The sequence below is a fragment of the Podarcis melisellensis genome, assembly GCF_964234715.1.
Source record: "Podarcis melisellensis genome assembly, chromosome: 8".
NCBI classification, from domain to species: Eukaryota; Metazoa; Chordata; class Lepidosauria; order Squamata; family Lacertidae; genus Podarcis; species Podarcis melisellensis.
This window is the reverse complement of record NC_138540.1, coordinates 3,346,304-3,364,158: the sequence shown is the minus strand read 5'-3', so window position 1 is coordinate 3,364,158 and position 17,855 is coordinate 3,346,304. Positions and strand designations below refer to the sequence as shown.

The window sequence follows — 17,855 nt, the reverse complement described above, 5'->3', positions numbered from 1 at the left end:
CATGTGCCCCAGTAGAAAACACAGATGTGGTACAAATGCTTCTGTGACTTCAAAACTCAGCCCAGAGGGCAAAGGGACAACTAGAAAGGAGGGAGAGGTGGCTGTATTCACGGGAAACTTCCCAATGTCTTTGTGGAAGTCAGAACCTTGGCAGAATGAGAAGGTCAAGAAATACAACAGGGATGCTGACTTTTCGACTTGGTAATGAAATTGGCCACAGTCCATTTTCAATCTGTCAAGTGGGATAGATTTTTATTTTGTTTTGTTATTTGCAGGCAGTACAGTAGTGTGTGTTTGTGGTGCCAGGAGCTGAAATTCATGCAGAATTTGTTCTTTGAGAAAAACAATGTGTGCGCACACAAACCTAGTTGCGTTGCACTGTCTGGGAGTACCTTACGTTTACCACTGCTCCCCAGGATAGTTATACAAGAATGTGGCTTTGATCATTTTCTTTGCATTTATCAAGTCACTTGATGGGGAAAGGCTGAGGCCCTTCTTCATGTGCCTCCTCCTCCATGAGAGGCCCAGGGGGTGGAAACACAAGAGCAGGCCTTTTCTGCAGTGGCTCCTTGCCTGGAGAATGCTCTGCCCAGGGAGGTTGCCTGCTGCCTTCGTTGCATATCTTTAGGAGCCAAGCAAAAACATTCCTCTTCTCTGTGCCATTTTAAACTGTGGGGAGGGGGTGTTTTTGTTTGATACTATGCTATATATTTTTGTGTTTTTATATTGTAAACTGCCCTGTGATCTTCAGATGAGGGGTGCTATACAAATTAAACAAAGAAACAAATAAAATAGAGTATGATTTGCATGAAGAAGGTCCCAGGTGAAACTATGCTCAATCTTTATTGACCATTTGTTCTGAATTGTTTGCAGAGAGGTCATATGACAAGGAGCATTCATGTTGATTTGCTTGTGGTCAGGATGAGTGAATATGTCAGTTTCTCATCTTTCCAATGTTAAGTTCAGTTCTCCACATTTGCACATCAGTATGTGATATTTTTCTTAGTCGTCATGAAAATTCATGCAGTTTTGCTTAATATACACTTTTGTGCAATACGATTTTGCCTAATATGCCTATGTTTGCAATGCAAATTTCCCCAATATAATGTATTTTTGTATGTTGTTTTCACAGATACATGCATTTTTATGCACACACACACACCCCCCATATGCACTTTTGAACATATTACTTGGCTGGAGAACTGCACTGCGAAATTCAGATAAGTTATTGTTTCAGAAAGTATGAATTAGATGTTTGCCTTTAAGTACAAACTGAATTAAATTTCTCCTCCATCCTTAGCTTGCCTTATGGTTAATCATTTGTCCATCCCACACTCTTCTGTACATTTAGCCGCCACTTAAAGTTCTGTTATGTGCTTGAAATGCGCTTGCAAAATAGTCTGGAGGCAAACTTGCTGTTTTGCATGTGGAAGTGGTGGGGACCGTAGGGGCTCCTGATTGTGGATTTGCCACATCGTTTTTTGTTTAGCCTTACGTAGGCTGACTGATGGGACCCCCTCCTTAACGACAAAGAATCCTGCAGCGCCTTAAAGACTAACAAATCAATCAGGGCAGCAGCTTTCCCAGAGAAAGATGTCTTTGTCATATTCATGCATCTGAGAACTAACTGGTCATTACGTGGGAAATCTGTGATTACTGCTTCCAGTGTAATTTCTCCTAAAAGCAACAGAGGGAGGGACTGGCTGAAATGGAACACCAAAAACCAGGAGAAAGGCATAGAAACCAGCAAGTATGCAAAAAGGACAAGCATATTTTCATACATAAGTGCCCACCAAAAGGAATTATTATAGTTCACCGCATTAGGGGCACAGCTTCCTTCTTCAGGATAGGCAGGGATATTTGTGCAAGCTGTTTCAGTTATTCTACAGAGTTTTAAAGTTTAAGATTGCTCCAAAGGAAAGATCCTGTCTTCCAAAATGCATTAAGTTTTCGCACACTGTGGAGTTCAAGTTTCTTCTCTCTGCACTTCTTTCTGTTGTGGACTGGGTCATTGCCCAATATGATGCCCTCCAAATGTTTTCCAAAACATTTGGAGGGCATCATACTGGGCAAGGCTGAACCAGAAGCATTTTGTTGTTTACGCCATCCTAAAAAATACACATTTTCTCTGTCCTGCTATGTGGTAGGTGCCAGATTTAAACAACACCATGGAAAGCTTGTAGGTTTGTGGCATCTAAGTGGAAAATGTTTGGTGCAGGCTTATCTGATTTCTAGTTCAGCTCCTCCCAGTCAGGGAAGTAACATCTTTTTAAAACTCCCAATAACAGGGAGAAACAATAAAATACCCATTAAGATTTAATGCTGTGTATGAACAGCAAATTAAAATGACTCCCAGCCAACTGAATTTTCCCCCACCACTCCACTCCCAAATGGCTCATCACCCACTTCTGGTTAATGAAGCTGTTCCTCTGCAGCTTGCCCCACTGCTCAGCAACCCCTCGTCACCCTTTGGACCACCCCATGGCGCCACAGATATCTCTCGCAGGCTGCAGAGCTGTTTCTCAGCTTTTTCTCTGCTCTGGGCTTGCAAAGGGGACGTGCCACTGCCAGCTGCTGAAGAAGGCTGTGGCACATTCAGAGTGCCCTGGATTTGTGTCTCCAAGGACACCCGCTTGCCAGCTCGCATTAGCACACAAGCAGTTAAGGAGCCTTGCTGCTGGTGGTACAGCTGCTGCTGCTGCCAGGCGCAATGGTGGCCAGAAAGCCAACCTATCTTATGCAGAGGCTGCCTTGTCCTTCCACTTTCTCAGAGCAGAAGCAGCCAGTGGGGGGACGGGACGGGGGGAAGGACGTCTCTGCATCTGAACCAGTGGCTGACACACTCAGGTGCCATGAAACATCCATCTTCACCATGGCAGATTGGAATTCTAATCTTAAGGCAGCTCCAAAACATACATTAAAAACACACCAAATGCCCCCCAAAATTATGGAAATTTATCCCTCACAGGACTACATTTCTCAGTATTTATAACAAGCTACAATTCCCAGAATTCTGTTTTGGGGGTTATTCATCTGATATAAATGTATGGTGTGGGTCTGCCCACAATAATCACCTGCTGTTCTCACAGAGAGCAGTTTTGCTCAGTTTCTCATATTTTGCTATCTTAATTTCAGTCTGCCACATTTCCACATCAATCTGCATTTTTTAAAAAGAGTTTATTCACACATTCCCCTAATAAACACATTTTTAATACACATTTTTGGTAAGAGAACTGCACTGCAAAATTCAGAGGTGTATAAATTTTGAAGTATGGGTGTGTTTCAAATTGTGTGTTGTTTGGGGTAGTTTGAATTAAGACGGTTTCACATTAAAATGTGAACCACATCAAACTCCACCCCCCCCCATCCCTAAGAACAGCTCAGTGCACTGAACCACCAGCCTCCCAACATTTCTGATCCTGATCTGCCTTCCTCAGAATTTCACCTTCATCCTGATTCATCTCTGCCCTGTCCCACACCCACTGGGCTGGAAAACCACTTCCCTGGGCCTCAGCGCCCAATACTTTGAGCGGAGACCTTCTTGAAAAAAAGTAACAGGAGTCTTGTAAAGCAACCTAGAGGCACTTATGCCCGAGAGCGCCACATAGGTCCAACTTTCCAGTCATGATTCTATACCTGGACATCTTAGCAGTAAAGAGACAAAATTTCCTTGCAATAATGACTCATAGCAAAGGCGAATGTGCAGAGAAAGAGACAAGAGGTGTTGCCAACTTACTCGGGGGACCCAGTTCATGTGGTGCCTCAAAACCTGCAGGGTGTTTAGTGCATCCCGGGTACCAGGCTCCAACTCTTCTTTCACCTTCTGATTGGCAGCAAAAGCACAGATAACACCACCTCTGCAAGAAAAGTGGTACAAGCATACTATAAATAGTGATCTCCTCTGTCTGACTATGCACGTCTCTTATTTTGGTTACTGAATACTGGATGACTGGCAAGCAACTGAACATTTGGGAACTGTCTCCATGTATACATACACAGTGGAGTGGAAATACTATCAGGCAGAGTGATTGCTCATTCACACATTGATTTGCAGCCATCAGGTGATGGACCTGTAGTCTGCCTCCCAGGCAGTTTTCATGTCATGCCAGCATTCTGTACTTCCAGGGTTTCTGACTTACTTCCCTCCCTTTCCTCCAAGGAACTCATGGTGGCAAACATGGTTACCTCCTGTTTTAGCATCGTAACAGCCCTGTGGGGTAGCTTATACTGACTTACTCAAGGTCCCTTGATGAGCTTCATGGCCAAGTGGGGATTTGAACTCTGATCTCCCCAGTCCAACATTCTAACCACGACACCACAGTTGGTCCAAGCCTGCCTTTAACCTTCTCAGACTGAGGACCATCTCCAACCCCAGGCTGCAATATGGGGCAATTCTCTGCTTGGCAGATCTGACATTTCTTTCTCATTTGCGCTTTAGTTTTCTCATTAGTCTTTTCTTTCTCCATTCCACACATCTTTTTTCCTTTAAAAATAAAGCCTACACAACAAAAAAGAGAGGGTGGTGCTGGCTCTAAAATCCACATGAAGTTGCAGCATCGTCCACTTGAGAGTCCTGACTCACTAGCTGAAGGCCAAAATGCTAAATTAACAAGGAACACTAATCTGCCTACAATGTCTCTGCAAACATCTTGAACCACTGACAGTGCTGGCATAACTTGTCCACAACAAATCAGGATGCACAGAAACCTGGGGAAAGTGGTTTGTGAAAGGAAGGAAGGGAGGAAGGAATGGGGCTTATAGGAATGGTGCTCTGTGGGTTATAGGGAGCCCCACCTGCAAAGCTGCAAAGGCAAATGAGTTTGGTCAACCATGAAGCCCAGTGAGTGAGTGACCTTGGGCCAGTCACTGTCTCTCAAGCTAGTCTACTGCACAGGGTTGTTGTGAGGATAAAATGGGAAGCAGGGAAGAACTGTGTACACCACCAGGAGCTCCTCAAAGGAAAGGCGGGACAGAACTGGAAGGAGGAGGAGACAAAAATGTGGTGGACCAGATGGGCCACTGGTCTGATTCAGGCCAGTTATTATCCTTCTTAGCCTTGGTGGGCAAGAGTTACGCAGCTTGAGACTCTAACTCCCATCTTCCCTGGCCCTGACCATTGGCCATGCTGGCTGGTGCTGATGGAAGCCCAACACAATCAGGAAGGCCTAATTCTTTATTTAAAGCTATGTAGGTAAAACAACAACAACCACCACCACCCAGAACCTCTAGATATGCCTGGTAGGAAATGGGAAAGCCAATGCAGGTGTTCAATGACAAGCCTCACATCCTCCCCAGAAAGTTTCATCTCCTTCTCCCTCCATGTAACTGTCAGTCCTGCAAGCAGCCCCCCCTCTGCCCCCCACCATGGCACGGATGTCGTGGACTAGCTCAGGTCCTCACTTACAGGATGACGAGCGTGGTCAGGAGCAGGCAGAACATGAGGAGGTTGCGCTGGCAGAGAAGGGAGCGGCGGTATGCCTTGATCCGCCCGCCACAGCGCCTGTGCTTCCGGCAGCAGCAGAGGCACAACCCGGTCATGGGCAGCGCCACAAAATAGATGACAGCAATTGTGGCGCAGATGATGTATCCTGTTTGATACTGGAGGATCTGGAGAGGAAAGCAAGAGTCCTTCAGAGAATGATCGCTGGTCTCTCTTATCACCGCCACTCTGCTTGGCTTCTGTGACCCCTGAGGCCATATTCACACCACACATTTAAAGCACTATCATATCACTTTAAACAGTCGTGGCTTTCCCCAAAGAGTTCTGGGAGCTGTAGTCAGTTAAGGGTGCTGCAAGTGGTTAGGAGACCCCCAAGTCCCATCCCAGAGCTACAATTCCCACAGTGGTTTAACAATCAGTCTCTCTTCCTATGGAACTCTAGGTCTGTGAGAGGAATGGGGGTCTCCTAAAAAGTCTCAGCACCCCTAAGAAACTACAGCTCCCAGAGTTCACCGGGAGTAGTTTAAAGTGGTATTATAGTGCTTTAGATGTATGGTGTGAATGTAGCCTTAGTTATGATTCTCATTGTAATTGAAAAATGTCCATTGTTAAGAAGGATTAGGTTGGAGAGAGGACATGTGGACTCCTTGTAGGCTGGAATGTCATGTTATCAATGGGGAATCAAGGAGACGAGATTTCCAGAGTAGTCAGCCATTATAGCTTTTTTGCAGCAAAACCAAGGAAGAGCCTTGGTATTAGCTTTTGTGGAATACAGCCACCTGGCTAAGAGGGTGGCACTTGAGGAGGTCTACCTAAGAAGGAATTAGTTTAGGGCTGCCAGAAGTCTGGGATTTCCCAGACATGTCCGGGGGGGGGGGCAGCCCCCCCATCTGGGTGGATTTTTGCATTTTGAATTAAATGTCTGGGTTTGAGGGGTGGGTTGCTTTTTATTTTTATGTTTTCGTTTTGTGCATGCTCAGAAGGCACTGTGCCCCGGAACAGGGAGCAGGCATCGGGTGGCCTGGAGCGGCCTGCTGGGGGTCGTGCCAGGCTTGGTGTTGTTCCTGGCCGCCACCAGGCCTTGTGTGACCGTCCTGGGGCTGCTCAGCCTCCCATCATGAGCCGGAGGCCGAAGACAGCAAAGGTAAGAGAGTGGGGGGTGGCCTGATGGTGGGGGTCCAGGTTTTTGATCCCTGGAATATGGCAACCCTAGATGAGTTGAGATGGGGAGGACTCCCATGTCTTCTGTTATAATCTTCTCTTAACAACATCCTCAGGTTTACTGCCCACCAACTCCAAGTCCTCACCGTTTCTTAAATATCTGCTAATGTCAAATCTCTTTCAACTGTCTACACAGCCTCCAAACACCGTTCCCCAGCTATACCTCCACTTGAGCCCATCTCTCCTGTGGAAGCCATGTGTGCATAAGCCTCAGAACTGTGTGTGGGCATATAAAGAAGAAAATAGCTAAGAAACTAAACTGTGGTATCCAACATGGACTCCGAGCTCACAAAATGGTGGACTTTCTCCCCCTAAGTGGACTTCCCTCCTCTGTTTTTCCTTACCTGTGAAGTATTAGCAGACGGTGGGTCATTTAGGGCATCCCTCAGCAACTCTGTGGAAGAAGACACATTAGTTGCAGAATATTCAAACATTGCCATAGCAACCCACCCCTCAACACCTTTGCCCACAGCCTGTGCTTCTCTTCGTAAAGGGAAGATCCAGTTCAGCACCAGTTTTGTGTACTTCTAAAACCCTGATTTTTTAAAATAAAAATCTTTAAAAATAAAATTCTTAACACTAATTATACCTTCCTTCCATCGCAACGGTAGGAGTGTATTTATCTAGCCTTTCAAATGTCTCCCCAGAAACGCGGAACAGTATCAGGGCAACCACGGTTCCTGCAGAACTGACAATCCACTTCATTGACCTTTCTTCTCTTTGAAAAATTATTTTGGCATTCTATACCTTATTCCAAAAGAAACATGAATACAGTCAACCTGCCAGGCTGCTCTCTCATGGTTAAGAGTTGCCATCTTTAGACTTGACAAACAATGGGAAGCCCAACCATTCATAACATCAATGGAGCAAATTGTTGTTTTTTTCTTTTATTAGCATAATCACTGAGGAGCTTCCTGTGACTATGATTAATTGTGGGTACCTATTATTTGTCTTTTTATTATACACACTTTGAGAAAAGGGCTTGTTCCCTTTGGTTATTAGAGCCTCTCTCTTTTTGCATGGAAATGACATGGAAATGTAGACCGCAACTCTGTCAACAGAGGCTGTTGATCCATTCACAGATGGATCCTGTACATGTTTACTTGCAAAATGTCTCACTAAGTTCTATGAGGCTTACTCACAAGGAAGTGTGCATATAATTGCACTCACACACTACAATCCTGATAATATTTACTTAGAAGTAATTTGTACAGAGTTCAAACCCCGGTAAGTGTGAATAGGACTAGAGCTCAACAGTTCAAGCTTAAACATGTCTACTCATAAGTAAGTTCCTGAATGCAGGCAAGTAGGTACAAGTTTGCAGTCCTGTCTCCCAAGCAGTGATGACATTGGCTTACATGAGGGATTGTTCCTCCATACAAAGACCATTCATATAGAAAACTAGCATGTCAGGATCTAGCCTACCCATCTTTCTAGGTGCAGGATGAGAGGAACATTTTCATACGGAGGAGCAGTCAGTCACAAGAGCATTCACCTATAGCAGGAGTAACCATTGTGCTGCCCTTCACATATCCGTCACTGCAGCTCTCAGCAGCCCAAGCAGTACTGGATTTACGTACAAGCTTAACAAGCTATAGCTTAGGGCCCCACTCTCTTGGGCCCCCCAAAAAATTTAAAAGAAAAGAAACTGGGTGTACATTTCCAAAATATACTATAAAAAACAAATAAAATTGCTTTAGATACCTATTAAGTCCATAAAATACCACATAGCATATATTCAACACAAAAAAGCGACAATTTGTTGTTGACAAAGGACAGCTGGACATATAAAGGACCCCATTACTTTCAGTAGCTTAGGGCCTCATCAGACCTAAATCCGACCCTGAGCCCAAGCCAAGATGACCAGTGGCCTGTGGATGATGGGCGTCATAGCCCAACAACATCTGAGGTGAGGGGCTGCACATTAGCTACCCCTGGCCCACAGTCCTAAGTGGTGCAACCCATCTCTGTATGCCTCAATTCCCCACACCCACTAGGGTGTTAGCATCTACCTTAATATGTAGGGGAGGGCAGTTAGTTCTGAAAAATAGTTTTGGAGAGGAGGTTAACCCCTCAGTGTTGCCTGAGCAACCTGGCAGCTGCTCACCGTAGCTGCAAAGAAAGGAAAAGGGCAATCCGGTTGTGCATCACCTTCTTCTCACATACTTTGGCCATGAGAACCAGGCCCTCAGAGGGTCTAAATCAGGGGTAGTCAATATGGTGTATCCAGACATTGGGGATTACAGCTTCCATAACCCTTCAACACTGGCCAGGTTTATGCGAGTTGTAGTTTATATAGAGAAGGAAGAGAAATCCAGCTCAGCTTGCATTTAATGGGGAATCAACCTAATCAGCACTTTCTGAAACAATACACCTACCAAAACACAGCCATCCTATGAAATGCACTTTTCTGAATCCCGCAGTGCAGTTTTCCAGCCAAGTAATGTGTACAAAGAAAGAGGAGAGTGTGCAGAAAACTGCAAAAGTTAGTGAAGATGACATACAAAAATGTGCTCCATTGGTGGAAATTGCACCATGAAAATGTGTAGAAAAGGCAAAATTGCATAGAAAAGGGGGGAACTGGAAAAATTCACACTGAAATGCTGGTGAATTTTCATGAGGACAAAAAAAAAATTCACAAACTAATGTGGAAATGTGGAGAACTGGGAGAGAAACTGAAATTTACATATTTGTCCAAGTTCACAGCATCTGGGCAGCAGCATGCTGGCTCCCCGTGGACTGGAGCGGCACCTTGTCACATCCAACCTTCAGTCCTGTTCCCACTCAACTCCCAGAGGGCAGGTACAAGTTGCAGTCAACTCCCAGTCAACTTCCGTCTGTGGAACAAACAAAGCTTTGCTACTTGCCCAGACAAGTTGATTTACTAAAAGGAATCCAGGTAGAGAGAATGGTCATGTGTCCCTTTACACTGATCATCTGGTCACAATCTTCCTGGCCAGGGTCAGATGTCTCATATTTTAATTTAAATTAATAATTTCTAAATTTGCATCTATTCCATGCAATTTATGCAAATGAGTGCCCCCTTCTTTGGTGATTCACTTCCTCCTTTTTGCCGATGCACAAATGGCCAGCGGGGGGACGGACCCCAAGGGGCCCATCGCTTTTCAACAGTAATATGAGAGACGTTGGTGGACTCCCTCCTCTGCTTTGCCACACATGCCTTGAATCCAGACAGCTGACATTCAGGCACCCCAGTCCTCCTCCTATGAGAAATACCTGCATTACAGTCCTATCCCATTCTATCCTAAATCCACTGTCAGAGGTCATGTGCCCCTGAATACAACGGGGGAGACGGCTGGTGTTGCACTCGGGTTCTGCTTATGAGCTTCTGTTTGGCCACCATACTGATTGGTTAATCATATAAAGTGGTTTTGCTGTAAACAAGCTTACTTTTTAACTTCTGTTTTGTAAATAGTGTTTTATAGTTTGTAACTGTTTTATTGATGATTTGTTAATTATTTTATAAGATTTATGCTGTATTTGTGATGTTCTAGTATATTTTATTATGTTATTGTTTTTCATTGCTTGAAAGACGCTTTGAGATTCATTTGAATGAAAGTACAATCAATCAATCAATCAATCACTGTGAGAAATGGCTGCTGAACTAGAAGGGATTTAGGGGAAAAGTGAGGATGCAATTTAAAAGAAATTGTATAGTTAGAAAAATTACTGTATGTTTCTGTCAGGAGCAATGTTGAATACGAGTATCAAAATGTGTTTCTTGGCCGTGTGGAAGGAATTGATTTGCCTCTTGCCTTCCATTCTAAGTCATGTTTGCAGCTCCCCCTTTAGCGCCCAGTATGGGCACTCCTCTGAATCCACCTCTGCCAGATTCCTATGAGGCTGGGGTCTGCCTAAGATACAGAACAGACCAGGCGTGCTGGTGGGCTTTGATGAGGGGAAAGACGGGAAACACCTACAGAAGTTGATACCTGTTGGATCAGGTTGCAGGGACCCTCAGGACACTTCCAGATGACCTCTTTATTGAGCATTCACTTTGATTTGTTTACAGGGAAGTTATACAATGTCACATCAATCGTTATCCCACACAGTGCGCTTTCTTGTCACTTTCCTTATTGCAAAAAGTTGCATTTTTGGAAGACACAGATTTGCTGCACAAGAGCGCCAAATCCACTTTAATTACACAACCTGAATTTGCGGGATAGGCACCTACCACTGGTGTGTGTGTGTGTGTGTGTGTTGCATTTTAGCCACCCCAGTAGAGAAGAATGAAGCTGCTGTTAAGAGCCTGCAGTGGCAGTAATGCCTGGGCTTTCTTTAACGTGTGTCTTTCCTTGGGTCCCACATTTTTCTCAAAGGTCTCAAGGCCTTTCTGTTGCCTTGGCTCTCTGGTTGCTTTTTTCTTTTCTTTTAACCAGTTCCTTCTTCTGTGAATTTAGAACTAGCCCAGCCACAGATCTGAGCAGGTGACAAATGCTTCACCCGCATGCTATTAGAAGTTTTATCTGCTGACTCTTGCACATCAAGCTACTCTTGAAGGTACAAGGCCTGGTCAGGCTACAGCTTGTTCTCGTTTGTTTCTTGCTCCGTTGGCAACTGCACCCGGCTCCCACGGCTGGTAGAAGTCGGCTTCCTTACCTGTCGGGAAAGGGTTCTGCTGAACAACTTCAAGGTAGCCGTGGACAAGGGCGTAGAGGTGATCCATAGATCCAGGGACTCGATGGTGGGCAGGAATCCGCTGCTCAGCACCCACATCAGCAAACTGAAGGATGGGCGAAGGGCTTCCCAAGGAGCATTGCTGAGAGTCGACAGGATCCAGGAGAATGACAGCAAAGGCCAGAAGCAGGAGCAGCGGACATGGCACCCCAAAGCCACGGGTGCCTCTTGAAAGTGCTGCGTCCTGCATTGCCTCAGAGATGGGTCTCAGCCCCAGAAATTATGGCAGTAGAGAGGTGGATGGTAGCATCCAGTGCTATGGGAGGGGATTGATCCTCCCCAGTGACTCTCTCTTCTTCCCTTGGACCAGCAAGGGGAGCAGCCTCTTTTCTTGCCCTCGGTCAGTGCTCCCAAGCCCTGCTTGCAAAGCAGAGGGCATGAAGGAAGGGAGGCATGGCCACTGCTCCCTCTTCAGCTGATCATCTCTGTCTGCAGCTGAAAGGCGGAGGGGGGGGAGCAAGCAACAACCCCAAACCTGCCAGACGAGTTTGATCCTCGCTGCAGCCTGAGCTTCTCGCTGCTTCCCAGCTAGTGGGATGGGGCAGGGTGCGGCTGCAGCGCTGGGTGGAGGGGAAGGAAATGAGGAGCTTTTCCCAGGAGACATTCATTGACTTATCCCCAAACCTTGTTCACCCACTGCACTGAGTCACCTGGCCACATGCCCTTGGTTGCCACAACTGTAGAGGGAGGTAGCTGCATCCTGCCCCTAATTAAGAATATAACACCTATTTTCCTAAGGAAGGCACATTTTGAAAGCATATTCAAACATTTCAAGCAGGTTTGTCTGATGAAACTGACTCTCCAGCTTCTGGCTCTCTAATAATTCCAGGTTGATCTATGAATTGGTGAAAATAATATTTGAAACCTGCATGCATGAACAGCATGGGTCCACAATAAACTGCTGTGTTATGGTCCCCTGGCTCTGCTTGTTGTCTCAGCAAATTTAATGGTTGTCTTTTCATGGGGGGGGGGGGCACATCAGTGTGGTCGCTTCCAGGCTGCTAGCAGCTTGCAGGAGGGATTTAAGTGCATACCAGAAATTTAGGCTTGTGGATTACAGCGTTCTGTCACCCTAGTGGAACAAATCCCTAAATAAACAAAAATAACTTTATGCAGTTAGGAAACTGACAAGGAAATGCACTGAAAAGGGAGGGATGAAGGAATGCTTGATGGCTCACATCCACACTATACGTACATTTAAAGCACACAGTCACAGGGAATCATGGAAACTGTAGTTTGCTGTGGGTTTGAGAGGTCAGCACCCTTAATGAACTACAGTTCCCATGATTCCTGGGGGGAGGGGAGAGCCATGACTGTTGAACTCATATAAAAGTGCTTTAAATATATGGTGCAGGTGTGATGAAAAAGACATATAAACAACCTGCAAGCAAATCAGGATGGACTAAGGATGAATGCTTATTCTCATATACCTGTAGCCTTCCTGCAAACAGAATGGGATGAATGCTCAGTAAAGACTCAAGCTAACCTAACTTTGTGCAAGCAAATCAGAGTGCTGCATATCAGGTGGTCAGGAGGAGCATGAAAAGACAACCATTAAACTTGCTGAGAAAACGAGCAGAGCCAGGGAACCTCAACGCAGCAGTTTATTGTGGACCCAGTGCTGTTCATGCATGCAAGTTTCAAATATTATTTTCACCAATTCATAAATTAACCTAGAATTATTCGAGAGCTAGAAGCTGGAGAGTCAGTTTCACTAGACAAACCTGTTTGAAACGTTTGAAGAATTTACCTTCAAAATGTGCCTTCCTTAGGAATATAGGTGTTATATTTTTAATCAGGGGCCAGGATTCTACCCAAGCCTTCTTTATGTATCGCTGGATAGTCCAAGCAAGTGAGAAAAATAAAAGAAGTTTCTTGCCCATTCAAAGAGGGATAGCCCAGTTCCACTGCAGCCTATTAGTGTAAACTTTGGTGTCGTGCAGCAGCTGGGTAAGAAAATGCAGATGAGACTTCAGCATTCCTGAAGACCAGCACAGACTTGCTGGTTCTTCGGAACGGAGGCCGCCGGCAGAGTGCCTGCCCAGGCAGTTTCATCATGGATGGAGACATCTTTGCCAAGCATTGAGTCTCATTCAATGCTTTGGGCAACAGTGTTCTGGCTATTACCATGTGGGAGCCCTGAAATCACAGGCCCTTGAGGTGTCCCTGTTTTCCAGAGTTGTCCCTGATTTAGAGAAGCCATTCTGGTTTCTGATTTGATCATAGAATGTCCCATTTTCCCTTAGGATACCCTTATTTTTATTGGAGAAATGTTGGAGGGTATGGAGTTATCCGACCCCTGAGCCCTCTTAAGGCAATTCTGTATAGGGAAGGTTTTGTAATGTTTTTATATATGTTGGAAGCTGCCCAGAGTTGCTGGGGAAATCCAGTAAGATGTGTGGGATATAAACAGTAAAATGATCATTATGAAATAGGATGTCCTTATTTTCCTTGGAGAAATGTTGAAGGGTATGAAATCAGTGGCTAATAATAATAATAATAATAATAATAATAATAATTCCTATAGAGTAGTACCTTTGTTCTCAAACTTAATCCGTTCTGGAAGTCTGTTCCAAAACCAAAGCGTTCCAAAACCAAGGCGCACTTTCCCATAAAAAGTAATGCAAAATGGATTAATCCATTCCAGACTTTTAAAAACAAGCCCTAAAGCAGCAATTTAACATGAATTTTACTAATGAGACCATTGATCCATAAAATGAAAGCATAAAATAAATAAAACAGAATTGTAGATGATAAAAATTAAAATTAAATGTTTTTCTTACTGATGATAGTCATTGTTTGGATGGGGGGGGGTCTTTTATCCATTTCCGCAGTCACACAATCAATCAGTCAGTCAATCAGTAGCTGAGCTGGAATCCATACAGTCACAAAAACAAATTAAATGAAAAAGCCTTAAAACAAGAAATGCAAAATAAATAGCAAAAACAAAAGCTCCAAATATCACCTTAGAACACTGCAATCAGAAACAAAAGGCTTGAATTACAATGGGGAGGGGGGACACAAATTAGCAGCACAACAGGAAACACAGGGGGACTCAAAACGGAGCATGTTTGGCTTCCGAAAAAAGTTCGCAAACCGGAACACCTACTTCCAGTTTTGCAACATTCAGGTTCGAAGTTGTTCATGAACAAAGCTGTTTGAAAACTGAGGTACCACTGTACTGCCATTGCTCCAAAGGTCACAGAATGTTTCACAACATAAAATGAGAACACAAAATACACAATAAAACAAAAACAAATTAATAACACCCCATCTCACAAACACATTTAAAAAGACACAGAATGTTAATCAGCCAAAGGCCTGGTTATAGAGAAACATTTTCACCTGGTGCCTAAAGATGTATAATGAAAGTGTCAGCCGAGCCTCCCTGGGGAGAGCATCCCACAAATGGGGAGCCACTGCAGAAAAGGCCTCTTCTCCTGTTGCTGCTCCCCAGATCTCTTGTGGAGGAGACACATGAAAAAGGGCCTCTGATGATGATTGCAGGGTCATATAGTGAGATACAGTCCTTGAGGTATTGCGATCTTGAGCCATTTAAGGCTTTATAGGTCAAAACCAGCACTCTGAATGGGACCTAGAAGCTAGTTGGCAGCCAGAATGGTTGGGCCAGGATCAGCATCATGTGCTCAAACCTTCTTGTCCCAGTGTCCAATCTGGCCACCAAATTCTGCACCATCTAAAGTTTCCAGACCATCTTCACAGGGAGCCCTACATATAACACATTGCAGTAATCTAAGCTAGAGGTTACCAGAGCATAGGCAACAGAAATTAGGCTATCCCTGTCCAGTGGGGCCACCAGCCAAAGCTGATGGAAGGCACTCTGCACCACTGAGGCCACCTGAACCTCAAGCAACAGTAAAGGATCCAGAAGTACCCCCAAACTATGTATTCGCTCCTTGAGAGAAAGTGTAACCCCATCAAGAGCAGGCCATCTCCCATCCATCTGGTCTAAGGAACCACCCACTAACAGTGCCTTCGTCTGATCTGGATTGAGTTTCAGCTTGTTGGCTCTCATCCAGTCCATTACTGAGGCAAGACGCTGGTCCAGCACTTCCACTGCCTCACCTGCAGGTGTAAAGGAGAAATAGAGCTGCGTTCCTCCTCCCCATATGTAAAGAGAGATCAAGAGATCTGTAGTACATCTAAAGCTGGAAGCTCACAGCAAGATTTTCCAAATTTGTGTCCTAGTTCTGCTATTGATAATTAAGAATCAGCAGAAAATCTCCACACACTTATCATTTTTGGCCAGGGCTGGTGCACATTCTAGGCGCTGTTGGAGGCAGCCTGCCTCAGGACACCAGTTGCGAGGATTCACATGTGGCTGCGAGGTGGGGGTGGGGCGTTCCACTTAGACCACTGTGAGAACAGGATGCTGATCTAGATGGGCACCCTTGGGCCCAATCCAGGCTCTTCTCATGTTCTTATCACTGCTACATCAGCAGACTGGCATCTATTATCTGGTTCAGAATGCAGCTTGGAGGGGGCGGGGAGAAGAAAAATGCTATCCACACACAGTGGGGGCTGCTAATGCAGAGCTACCAAGAATTGTTTATTAAAGTGTTAATTAATTTGACACTTGTGTTGTTGAAATCCTCTGGCCGTTGTCAGACCAGCCACGTTAGCCTTGCAAACGGCTCTAATCACCGATAGTCTCCTGCTACTTCATGGTCTGTTGTTGTTTAGGTGTTCCTCATTGTGCTCTGGAACATTAAACTAGATTGCTATAGTGTGTTTCTGCCTCACTGCTTTGCTATTTCTGTGGCACGGAAAGAGAATCCATTTCCCCTGCCGTCCATTTTTGGAACCAACCTTAAAAGACCTGGCGGCTGCTTTTCCAGTTACTCCATCTGTAGCTCTTTGGCTTCCTCTAATGGCTGAAAGAAGGCACAGCTGGGAGAGAAATAAAAACACGGAATGAAAAATGAGGAAGATCTCTGTACATAATCTGTAGTTACTCGTATTTCATGGCATGAATGTGAACTCACTAATTTTATGGGTATTCTACTAAATTCTTATCACCTGTTTATTCATCCTTATTTGCTTGGAAGTTAGACTTGGGCTGCAAAAACACACCATACATGGAACGCACATGACTCCCCCCCCCCCCAAAGAATCCTGGGAACACCTAAAGGAACTACAATTCACAGAACCTTTAACAAACTCTAACTCCCAGGATTCTTTGGGGAAAGTCATGTGCTTCCATGTATGTAGCATATGGCTGGCATTTATTGAGCTTGTGTTCTGATTTGTTTGCAGGGAAGTCATGTGACAATGTGTACACATCATGACTTGCTTGCAGGTTGCTTGTACACCTTCCTGTTGATCATTGGCTCATCCTTCACTTTTTAATACATTTCTCCTGGCTTTCCTAATCACAGAAAGTGATGGTGTGTTTTGTTTTTAAAGTGGATTTGTTGCACTTTAAAGACAGAGCACTTTAATCCTCTTTAATTGTGGGAACCTAAACCGGCTTCTCTTCCACCCGTAAGACAGTGCCAGTGTGGAGACAACCTTACTATTTCATTACGTACTGGATTTTTCTGTTATTGTTCTGTTTTCATAGATTGTTCCAATCTGCTATTTGTGTGTTCCTTTCGGAGCTGGAAAGTGGAATATAAATATTCTGGGAGTAAGTGAGGCACACAGGTCAGAGGCTGTCCCACTATTTGTTGTGTACATATGTAATATAATGAGATGCATTGTAATTCCATTTACATTTTTAAGAAATCTATTTATTTAATTGGCTACATTTTTACCCTGCCCTTCCTCCCAAAGAAGGGCACTGGACCTATAATCTAACAATAACAAGACAAAACAAAACATTTTAAAACTCATTAAAGAACTGCAATAAAATCTAGAATAATGTCAACATTTGCATATTAGGAGTAATTTGCACTAAAAATGCAGGAGAATTCTCATGAGGACTTTAAAAAAAAACACCACAAACTGATGTGGAAAGCTGAACTTTAGACTGGAAAAATGTGATAAACTGAGAAAAACAAAATTTGACAGATTCATCCATACCTGTAAAAAAACACCCCACTATTAAAATGTATTTCTTTGTCATGCCTCCAGTGTGTGTGCATGTGCTTAGACTGTACATGCAACCACTTGCCCAAAAACGGGTGAAACAAGTCATAAAGGAGTCAGCTTCAATTTTACAATAAACATTTCCCCTTTCATATAAGTGATGCTTCTCCAAATTGATAGTGACTTGTAATCACAATACAATTCAGGACATCTAGCTTACACCAGAATGCAGAATCCTGACTCCTGACTGACGGTGCTCCAGATTCTCTTGTTGACGAAAGTGTGAGAGAACGCAGTAGTTAAATTTTAATGAATAAGTTGAAACGCAAAAATAGAAGGCTTCCCAGTCTATAAAATGATAGACTCGGAGATTGCCTTTAAAACATTAATGAGCTTGAAAGCCCAATTTTGCTTAGCAATAAACATTTAATACTAAATCAGCTTT

General features: G+C 44.2%; 1 protein-coding gene across 1 annotated transcript in view; it reads right to left on the bottom strand.

Annotated features, from left to right (window-relative positions):
• PROM2 (prominin 2) overlaps positions 1-11,862 on the bottom strand; it is a 41,191-nt gene extending 29,329 nt beyond the window's left edge. Inside the window, exons 1-4 of the mRNA XM_081921287.1 lie at positions 11,282-11,862; positions 7,006-7,055; positions 5,405-5,607; positions 3,737-3,857 (exon numbers count right to left, since the gene is read on the bottom strand). Coding sequence (XP_081777413.1) covers positions 3,737-3,857; positions 5,405-5,607; positions 7,006-7,055; positions 11,282-11,549 — 642 coding nt within the window. The 5' untranslated portion in view covers positions 11,550-11,862. The remainder of the gene's footprint in view (positions 1-3,736; positions 3,858-5,404; positions 5,608-7,005; positions 7,056-11,281) is intronic.
• Positions 11,863-17,855: the final 5,993 nt, after the last annotated feature.